General features: G+C 41.2%; 1 protein-coding gene across 5 annotated transcripts in view; it reads right to left on the bottom strand.

The window, feature by feature from the left end:
- Positions 1-994: 994 nt before the first annotated feature.
- Positions 995-11,146, bottom strand: part of Zbtb8a (zinc finger and BTB domain containing 8A) — a 54,422-nt gene continuing 44,270 nt past the window's right edge. For all 5 annotated transcript variants that reach the window (XM_023701067.1, XM_023701069.1, XM_023701068.1 and 2 more), the window contains 2 exons: positions 6,899-7,068; positions 995-1,760 (listed from right to left, as the gene is read on the bottom strand). In XM_023701067.1, coding sequence (XP_023556835.1) covers positions 1,428-1,760; positions 6,899-7,068 — 503 coding nt within the window. In that variant the 3' untranslated portion in view covers positions 995-1,427. The remainder of the gene's footprint in view (positions 1,761-6,898; positions 7,069-11,146) is intronic.

Here is an 11,146-nt window from a genome sequence, read left to right as displayed (position 1 = left end):
TTTTTTTTTTTTGGTGGAACCGGGGATCGAACTCAGGCCCTTGAGCTTGCCAGGGAAGCGCTTATTCCACTGAGCCATCTCCTCAGCCCTCCCCCCACCTTTTTCTTTTAAAGAGGAAGACGACTAAATTGACAGGTCCTCTTTGTACACTTCCTGGACTTTTAGCCAATACAGTATACCTTTTCTGTTTTAAAAAAAAAATGATGTCTGAGCCAGGAATGGTGTCTCATACCTATAATCCCAGCACTCTGATAGGCTGAGGCAGGAGGGTCACAAACTGGAACACAGCCTGGAAATTTAACAAGTTAATGAGACTATCTCAAAATAAAAAATAAAAATGGCATGGGGATGTAGCTCAAAGGTACCGTAGTTGTAGACTTCATGTCAAATACCAACCAGAAAAAAGTCTACACACATTCTGTGGTCAACCTTTTAATTTTTTTTTTTTTACAGTACGAAGAATAATTTTGCTGCCTGTAACCCTAGCACTTGGGAGGCTGAAGCAGAAGGATCACTTTGACTTTAAGGCCAGCCTGGGTTATACTAGTGAGTTTAATTAAAGCTAACCTAAAAAAAGAAAAAAATAAATAAAGTAAATAAATAAAGCTAACCTTAGTTATATAGTGAGATGCTGTCTCAAAAAATTTTGGGGGGGGTACTGGGAATCGAACTCACCACCTCATACTTACCAGGCAGGCTCTGCTACTGAGCTATATTCCCAGCCTTCAATAATTATTGACAAAAATTTCCAATAGCAACAATTTCAATTATTTTAGTCTTCAGCCATAATCCTAAACCATTTAGTATATGAGAATAATGATAGTTTTTTCAGATCTGAAATTAATATATTAATAGAAAGATTTACTATTTCAGGCAGGTGAGTTGCCTGACCTTTAAATGTGCTCTTACCTGGTTTCCAGTGAAATTCAGTATTGGTAGGGTACATAGTTTTGTGTTTGTCTTTTTTTTGGTGAAACCAGGGATTGAACTCAGTCCCTTGCACTTGCCAGGCAAGCACTTATTCTACTGAGCCATCTTCCCGGCCCCTGGGTATGTAGTTTTGAAACACCTTAAAATTACCTTACGTAAAGTTTGGTTGTGATCAATTTATTTAAAATATTTTCTATGAAAAATGTTTGCTAAGTAGATCTTTTGATATTAAAAGGAAAAGGGTGTCTCTGCAACAAAGTAAGAGGATAAGTGTTCGTCATCGTGCCAGCGCAAGCCATGCCTCTCCACTGCAGCAACAGACATTAGGGCGACCACGTTCAAAATGGGTACAATGGCCTGCGCAGAAAGCATGCAAGGTACATAGCTCAGGTTTTAAGTCAGTAGGATACATCTGTCCACCAAACTTTGACCACGGAAAGAGAAATACAGGAAGTCATTATAAACCGCAGCCACGCCAGCGCTGTCGGCACATCCAGCTACCTAATGTTGGGCTTCATTTCCTTTTCTTCTTCTTCTTCACTATCGTCAACCTGTTGTATGACGAGGTCGGCAGACCCGTCCTCCACAATCTCCACATAGGATCTATTCTCATCTTCACTCAAGTGCCACCGAGAGTCCTTGTCTCCGTCTGCGGGGGACATGAGATGCTGCTCGGCTTCCAGATCAATGGGGAGGCTGTCTACGCCAACCTCAGCAAGGCACTCATTGCACAGTCTGTAGCGCCTGGTTCCTTCCTGTACCACTTGCCCTGTTAAGTCAGTCACATGGCGTTTGCATTTTCTGCAGATCAGTTTGCATGCCTGGTGAATCTGCGTAGAGATTTAATAGTGGTAAAACGTAATTTTTCAACAGCAGGACAGTTGGATATCTTAGGTATCAGTTCTTAAACTTAAGATGTTCAGAGCCATGCATTAAACTCAAATTACTGGGCCCACAGTGTAGCTCAGCAGTGCAGCACTTGCCTGGCAAGTGCAAGGCCCTGAGTTCGACTCCCAGTACCAACAACAACAACAAAAGACCCTGAAAGTATTATTACATTATTAGAGAAAAAAAATCATAGGCTTTGGTGGCGAATTGCCACCCCAGAAATAGTAAATGTTACCCTTCTGTAAATAATGGCTAGGGGCCGGGGAGATGGCTCAGTGGAATAAGCGCTTCCCTGGCAAGCGCAAGGGTCTGAGTTCAATCCCTGGTTCCGCAAAAAAAAAAAATAATAATAATAATTATATTAATGGCTACAATTTTATGTATCCCTTAATCCAGTAATACTTTAATATCTGAGGTAACAAAGGGATACTTTCCCAGAATAATAACTGCAAACATTGACTAGATGTCATATACCATTCTAAGGACTGTTGTCTAATTTTACTGAGAAATTAGACAACTTTTTTTGTGGACAAAAACTTTTTTGTGGTACCAGAGATTGAACTTGGAAGTCTGTGCTTGCTAGGCAGGCACTTATACAGCTGAGCTATATCCCCAGCCCTCTTTGGTTTCATATGCGTTAATTTTTAATTAATAAAAAAAATGCTAGGAAGAACCACACTGGAAATTGGAAGGCTTGAGTTCTAGTCCTGGTTTTGCCACTCACTATCTTTGCCATTTACTACTACGTATCTTAGAGCAAGTAATTTTAAACACTATAATCTTGCTTTCAAGGTGATGGCTAAAATATTTAACTGGTATGACAGGAGCACCATCCAGAACAGCAGCAAGTTGACCATCCAAATGAACCCTGGGATAACAAATTGTATAGCTCGCTTGCTTGTGCTCTTGCTCTGTCTGTCTGTCTGTCTGTCTGTCTGTCTGTCTCTCTCTCTCTCTCTCAGGGAATCAAACTCAGGACCTTGTGCTTGCCAGGAAGGTGCTTGTGCCACTGAGCTATATTCCTGGTCCTATATGGTGGTCCTTTTACACATTAGCCTATTACTCTCTTTGCCTGCTCCCCTATCACTAATGGAATACTGCTCCACAGACTTGATGGAAGGAACAAAGGAGTTAATAGATGTGAACTTTTTGGTTAAGAAGTTGTAATATATATTGTCACAGTTAGTAATAACCAACTTGGTTCAATAGCTGTTAGAGTGATAGATTATGGGACCTAATCTAAAAAAATATAATTACATATTGCTAGGTTAAAGTTTATGGAATATTCACTTAGATAAAATAGGACAGTATAGAAGCAGGTCACAAAACATAGCAGAAACATCTCAGAAAACTAATATAGTCTGGTATAATATTTAAGAAAATGTATGAAACACTATTCAGAAGAATTATTCTACTTAGCTGTTGACATATTAATCAGTAAATACAATTTAAATGAATTCTTACTTTCTGGAGATTTTTTTTGCCTTTTGAGACAGGATTAAACTATGCACTTCAGGTTGGCCTTCAACTCACTTTATAGTCCAGTCTGGCCTCAAACCTGCAATGATCCTCCTGCCTCAGCCTCATGAGTGCTGAGATTATAGGAGTGAACCACCATGCCCAGCTCAAGATATTTTGAACATCACATATAGCACCTGGTTTCTGTTTATTTATTTTGGCTTTTACTTTTTTTTTTTTTTAAGTTTATTTTTTATTTATTGTGTGTGTGTGTGTGTGTGTGGCCAGCTCAGCCCACCTGGGGGCGGGGCTGGCTAGCATGTGGTGCTGGGGGATTGAAATGCAGTCCCTGTGCTAAGCTTGTTCTAAGTAGGTGCTTTAGACCACTAAGCCATCTCACCAGCCCCTGGCTTTTACTTATTAATGGTTAACAAAACTGGAAAGACGAGAGGTGAGCCCATTGCAACCATGGATGGATCCAGGGAATTTGTTTTTGTGGGTTTGTTTGTTTTAGGGGGGTTGCCGCTACCATTTTCTACTGTGCTTTTGTCCCTAATATGTCTTGTCTCCGTTCCTCTGAAAAGCCCCAGAGAACGCTGAAGACTGCAGCAGAAAGGAAATACCTGTTTTTCTGGACTATCTGCACTTTTTTTTTTTTTTGGTGGAACCGGGGAATGAACTCAGACCCTTGAGCTTGCAGGGAAGCGCTTATTCCATTGAGCCATCTCCCCCGCCCCTAATACCTGTTTTTCTTATAAAGTTTTAAGGATTTTTTTTTTTTTTTTCTCCTCGAATGCCTTCAGGGCACTGTTGGCTGGCTGGAGTGTTGTGGGGATCGAACTACAGCAACCTGAGGCTGACAGCTTTGTGGAAGCAGCCACTTAAAGAACTGAGCTAGGGCCAGGCCCCTTCTTATAAAGTTTTGACAGAAATTTTTGCCCATCACTCTAATTCTAATTCTAATTCTAAAGTCAAACAAGTGAAACATGTTAAAATTAAAATATATATATTTCATGTTGATATTTTTCATGTTGATATCATTTTTCATGTTGATATCATCTAGCTCTATCCACTGATATAGTACAGAAAAAAATAATACCTCCAGCCAGGTGTGGCAGTGCACACTGGAACTTTTTTAAAAAATGTATTTAGTACAGGGCCTACAGAGTCTCATTACACAGTTCAGGTTCATAGTGATTCTCCTGTTTTCAGCCTCCCAAGTGCTGGGATTACAGGCATGGGCCACTACACCCAGTCTCAATGGTCATCTGAGTGTGCCCCAGGGGCGGGGCTTCCAAAGATCTAATTCCCCACCCCAGCAAGTGTTTTATTAATCTGCTGAGCTATCTGGCCAGCCTTTTTTTTTTTTTTTAAATGTTTCTCTTTTAGGTACTTTCCGGTTTTCAAAAAAACTTGCCATTAATATATAATTCTATAACTATGCAGCTGTTTGCTCTATTATTTGTATAGAAAATGCCAACAATAGAAAAATAAGAAAAAAGCAAAACAACAACCAGTTTATGCTTTTTGTGCAGGTATGCCTCTACACATAAACATTTTAAGCCTCTTAGAAATTTCTTGCAAGACTGGGTGTGGTGGCGTGCTGGTAATCCCAGTGCTTGGGAGGTTGAAAATGGAAGGGATCACTGTGAGTCTGATCTGTGTAGTGAGACCCTGTACTAAATACATTTGAAGAAAAAAAAAAAGAAAAACAGAAATTACTTGCAAAAATAAAAGAAAATTATTTGCACTTCGTCTCAAACTTTTTCTTCTTTTTTTTGGCGACAGGCTCAGCCCTCCCTGGGGGCAGGGCTGGCATGGCATGTGGTGCTGGGGATCAAACCACGATCCTGTGCTTTGCCTACACCTGCCTAAGCAGGCACTTTAGACCACTGAGCTATCTGGCCAGCCCGCCTCAAACTCTTGGGTACCCGCATTACAGATGTGTACACCATGTCTGGCTATTTTCTATTTTTAGCCATACATATTTATTGTTTTAAAATGATAAAGGTTTTTATCCTTTTTGATAAAATATAGTATTTATTAAAGATATATAAAAGTTTCTAATTTTTAAAAATAATAGCTTTATTAAATTAATGAAGGCAGAGCTATCTCTCCTTTTTCTCACTGTTGTACCTAACATCTGCCACACAGTAAATGCTCAATATGTACCACTGGTGAATAAACAGAAAGCAGTGCATGAAGGTATCACCTTAAGTGACACACTGTCCAATGAATTACAAAGAATGCCTATAAGTGGTAGAGCGCTTGCCTAGCATGCATGAAATACAGGTAACAGAACACAAATTTTACAAAAAAATTTTGCTGCATGATGAACAGTTGAACAATTCCTTTTTGTTGTTTCTCATTTATTTCTTTTTTTGAGACAGGGTTTCACTACGTAGCTCAGGCTGGCCTTGAACTCTCTACATAGCCCAGGCTAGCCTCCAACTCTCAACGATCCTCCTATTTCAGGCTCGCAAGAGCTAGGATTACAGGCATATGCCAACACACGGCAGCAGAACAATTCCAATGTCACTATTTTATTAAACTACCAGCACATTAAAAAACAGATTCCCTGAAATGACTGTGACTGCTGACAGCCAACCTGGCCAGGGAGACTGGGAGCAGCTCTGTGGTTCACCTGCCTCTTTCCCTTGAGGAGCTGCAAAAGAATGAGCAGAGACTAGAAAGCAAATGTAGTGGAAAGCGGTTGGAGGGCAACAACCACACTAGATCCTGTCCCACAAGATTCAGTCGGCAACCCCTAGTAGGTGCTGAATATCTAAAATAGTGATTCCAACCTGGATACATAAGACATTTATACAGCTTGCATTCTCTTTGGTGTGGAACAGACCAACATATAGAAATATTTTGGCTGGTGTGGTGGCACATGCCTGTAATCACAGCACTCAGGAGGTTGAGGCAGGAGGACTGTCCACAGTTTGAGGCCAGCCTGGGCTACAAAGTGAGTTCAAGGCCAGCCTGAACTGCATCGCAAAATCCTGTTTCAAAAAGTCAAAGACAAACAAACAAACAAACAACCATTGTGCATTTGTGGCAGGCATGGTGACACACACATATAACCAGGAGGCTAGACAGGAGGACTGCAAGTTTAAGCAGCCTGAGCAACATAGTAAAACCCTAAAATAAAAGTTTGAAAAAGCTGGGATATGGTTCAAAGGTAGCATACTTGCCTCGAATACATGAACTGGTGTTCAATCCCCAGCACCATAGACCAAACACAAAGATTAGATTTGATGGGAATTAAATGACAAGAAACTACTCAGCACCAAAAGAATACCTCTTATTTCTAGGTATCAAAGGAAAATCAAAACCACTGTCTCTGTATATATGTATAAATTAGGGCTGCTGGAGATAAAGCTCAGTGGCATAAGTGCCTACTTGGCTAGCACAAGGTCCTGAGTTTGATTCCTGATACCCCCTGCAAAAAGTTTTCTGTATACTAAATTGTGAACACCTACAAAGTAAAAACATTAAATATAAGGACTCGTGGTAGACTTACGTGAAAACACTTCCCTCTGTAAATTTGATTATCTTAAAACAGAAAACCATACATATTTCTCAATAAGTAAAATGATGAAAAAAATCAAATACATACTGTTCGGAAATGGCTACTAAGATGGTCCAGCCTGCTGAACCGTTTCCCACAAGCTTGACACGGATAGGGCCTTTCTCCGGTGTGGCAGCGCAGGTGGCGCTTAAGGTCAGCCTTCCGCTTCACCACGTGTGTGCAGTACGGGCACTTGAACTGCATCCTGGGAAGATCATCTGTCACAGACAGTGGGAGCAAATCACTGGAGACCTCAGAACAACAATGTCTATTAGCACAAAGAATCCAAGAGGAGTTGGTGAATATAATCTTAAGTAAAGAAAAGGAGAAAGAAATTCTTTAGGACTACATTGTTAATGTAACCCTAGTTACTAGTTGGACTGGTAACTTCAGTATTTGATATATTTACAATGTCTGAGTAAATTCAGACTCCCCACCCCCACCCCAAGGAGAAGAACCTAGGGGCTCTGCACCAAGCTACCTCCCCAGCACGTTTTTATTTCTGGTGGAGTACTAGGGATTGAACCAAGAGACATTCTATCATTGAACTACCTAGCCTTCTTTTAATTATTATTTTTTGGTACACAGTCTCACTATGCAACTTAGACTTGTAGTGATCCCCCTGTTTTCAGCCTCCCCAGCTGCTGGGATTACAGGCATGTGCCACCATGCCTGGCCTCTGTTGCCGGCTCAGCACGCCCCAAGGACAGGACCACTGCGGCATGTGGTACTGGGGATTGAACCCCAGTCTCTGAGCTTGCCTCGTTGAGCTCTCTTGCTGGCCCTCATAGCCCTCTTTTAAAATGTTGAGGTGAGGTGGTCTTTACTAAGTGGGTAATTTCTCCAGGCTGGGCTTCTGCCTCATCCTTCCCCATCCTTCTGCCTCGGCCTCTTTGAGTGCTAGAATCATAGGCATGTGCCAGATTCCCCGCTCATACTTATCTTTTCACTGAACATACTAGAGTTATTAGTCTTTAAGGGTCAGAATGTTAAACACTCTAGACAGGATGTAAAAGTAAAAGCAATTAATATCCAAACTTGTAAACAACACACTTTATTTACATGCTTTTATATCCTTATCTTTATTTTTCATATATATATTTTTGGGGGGCAGTTCAACACTTCCTAAGGGTGGGGCTGGCGTGGCATGTGGTGCCAGGGATCAAACCGCAGTACCCTGTGCCTGCCTAAGCTTACAGAAGCAGGTGCCTTAGTCCGCTGAGCTATCTCACCAGCCCCTATTTTTCATATTTTTTTAAAATTTATTTTTTTTGAGTCAAGTGTCTTGTTAAGTAGTTCAAGCTGGTCTTAAACTCACTATGTAGCCCAGGTTGGCTTTGAACTCAAAGCATTCCTCCTGCTTCATCCTCCTGAGTGCTGAGATTACAGGCATGTGCCACCAAGCTGGCCTCATATATTTTTAATACTTTTGTTGTTGTTCTTGGCAGAAGCCCTTAAATTTTAGTTTGTACTAAGTGTGGTGGTGCACACCTGTATACCCAGCACTCCAGAGGCTGAGTCGTAGGATCACTGAGTTTGAGACCAGCCTGGGGCTACAAAAGTAAGCACAAGGCTACCCTGAACTGCACCGTGAAACCCTGTCTTAAAAAACAAAAAAATTATTTTGGGGTTGGAAGTATAGTTCAGTGGTAGAGCGCATGCTTGGCAAGAGAGGGATCTTAGATACTTAGTACTATATAAAAAAAATTAAAAAAAAAAAAAGGTTGGGCATGGTGGTGTGTATTTGTACCACCATATGCCACTTGGGTAGCTGAGACAAGATGTGCAGTTCAAGAAAAACTCAGCAAAATCCTCTCAAAATAAACAAAAAGTTGGGGAGATAGTTTTGCTGATAGAATGCTTCCCTAGCATATGTAAGGCCCTGGGTTTGATCCCCAGGAACTAACACACACACACACACACACACACACACACACACACAGAATTTATATGATAAACAGGGAAATGTGAATCCCTGTTAGCTATTTAGGATGTTAAGCAATTATTGTTCCATTTGTGTAGGTATGAAAATGGTACTGTAGTATCTTTTAAGCCTTTCTTTTAGGGGGCCTGCCCATTAGCTCAGGTGTTTAAGTGCCTACTGAAACAAAGCAGTTAGGCTCAGGATGCTGTGGTTTGATCCCCTCATCTTCAAGCCAAACCAAACCTGCCCTGAAGGCATCCTGAGCAGCTCCCCCTCAAAAAAAAAGCCTTTATTTTAGGGAGATAGTCTAAAACATTTACAGGTGAAGACATATGATGGGCGGGCACGTTTATGCACACCTCTAATCCCAGCACTTGGGAGGCTGAAGCTGGAGGATCATCATGAGTTGGAGGCCAGCCTAGGATACAAAGTAAGTTCAAAACCACCCTGTGCTAGCAAGACCCTGCCTCAAAAATAAAACCAAACCAAAAATACACAGGACATTTGAGATTGGCTTGAAATTACTTAAGAGAGGGATGATCAGTAAACAAGATTGGTTATGAGCTGAATGTTGCTGGGACTGGACAACAGGCAAATGGAGGTTAAACAATCATCTCTCAGTGTGAGCCAGAGACTGGTTCCAAGGCAAACCCGCCTCCCCAAACCAGATAACCAAATTCCAGTTGCTCAGGCTCTTATATAAAATGTGGCAGTATTTGCATAATTTCATATATACTTTAAATCAACCTCTATACTATATCGTTGAGGAAATTCAATGACAAAAGAGCAGAAGTCTAGTCCACACACACACTTTGGTACATTTAAACTTTTCTTTGACCTCAAACTCGTGACTTGCCTCCCAAGAGCTCATGTTACAGGTGTGTCCCATCTGGGCAATTAGTGAGATCCTGTCTCCAAAAAAAAAAAAAAAAAAATGCTAAGGAAGTAGCTCAGTGGGAGAGCACCCTTCAAGGTTGGGTTCAATCTTTCAGTATGGCAACAAGATTAAGTTAAAAAAAATTAGCATGGCAAACAGTCATAGGTTTAAAAAAAAAAAACAAAACACAAAACAGCCATAGGTTTATCCTCAGCAATATAGGAGAAAATATATTTATGGTAATGTACTCCTACTGAGTGAAACACAGAAAAAAAATTGATTTAAAGTGAAAATACAGGGCCGGGGGAGATGGCTCAGTGGAATAAGCGCTTCCTTGGCAAGCGCAAGGGCATGAGTTCAATCCCCGGGTTCCACAAAAAAAAAAGTGAAAATACATTATCTTAGAAAGTGAACCACTTAAAAAAGATTTTAAACATTTAACAAAGTTGTGCCATGGTGTTGTGTGCCTGTAATTCCAGCACGCTGGAAGGGAGGCTGAGATGGATGACAAATTCAGGCTCAGCCTGGGCATTTTATGGACTTACTGAGATCTGCCTCAAAATAAAAAAATTAAAAAGGGCTGGGAATGTAGCTCAGTGTGAACATTCTTGGTTCAATTTCCTGTAGCACAAAAACAAAACAAAACACATTTTAGTAATACAAATACCCACAGATACAGATTAGGAAAAATCATGCATTTTGACCCTCAGCACTCTATTACCTTGACTGTTAAATGTATTCAACATTATTTTCATTTAAATTCATGTTTTATGAAATAAATCTCATTACAGAAATATACCTTTTTTTGTTCTTTGAATTCATTGTATATCATGGGCTGGCCTCAAACTCATAGCAATCCTCCTGCCTCAGCCTCCCAGTGCTGGAAAAAGTACAGATTATTTTTTTTTTCCTTTCTCTTTTCTTTTTTCTTTTTTCGGTATTTGGTACAGGGCTCACTATGCAGCTCAGACTCATAGTGATCCTCCTGTTTTCAGCATCCCCAGCACTGGGATTATAGGTATGCGCCACCATGCCTGGTCTTGGTGGCCAGCCAGTGGGACTAGTGTAGCATGTGGTGCCGGGGATCATGCTGCGATCCCTGAGCTTGCCTATGCAGGCACTTAGTCTGCTGAGCTATCTCACCAGATCCTTTCTTTCTTTTTGAGACAGGCTCTCACTATGCAGTTCAGGTGGGCCTGGAGCTTATTTGGAATCCAGGCTGATCTTGGACTCACAATGGTCCTCCTGCCTCAGCCTTCCAAGGGCTGGGATTACAGGTGTGTGGCACCATACCTGGCTCTAGCTTTTAAAAAGTTACTTATTTCGGGGCTGGTGAGATGGCTCAGTGGTCTAAAGCACCTACTTAGAACAAGCTAAGCTAAACAAAGCACAGGGACCGCGGTTCAATCCCCCAGCACCACATGCCAGCCAGCCCCGCCCCCTGGTGGGCTGAGCTGGCCACACACACACAAAATAAATAAATTAATTAAAAAAA

The sequence above is a fragment of the Octodon degus genome, unplaced genomic scaffold, assembly GCF_000260255.1.
Source record: "Octodon degus isolate 3935 unplaced genomic scaffold, OctDeg1.0 scaffold00130, whole genome shotgun sequence".
In the NCBI taxonomy this organism is placed as follows: Eukaryota; Metazoa; Chordata; class Mammalia; order Rodentia; family Octodontidae; genus Octodon; species Octodon degus.
This window is presented reverse-complemented; position numbering and strand designations above follow the sequence as displayed.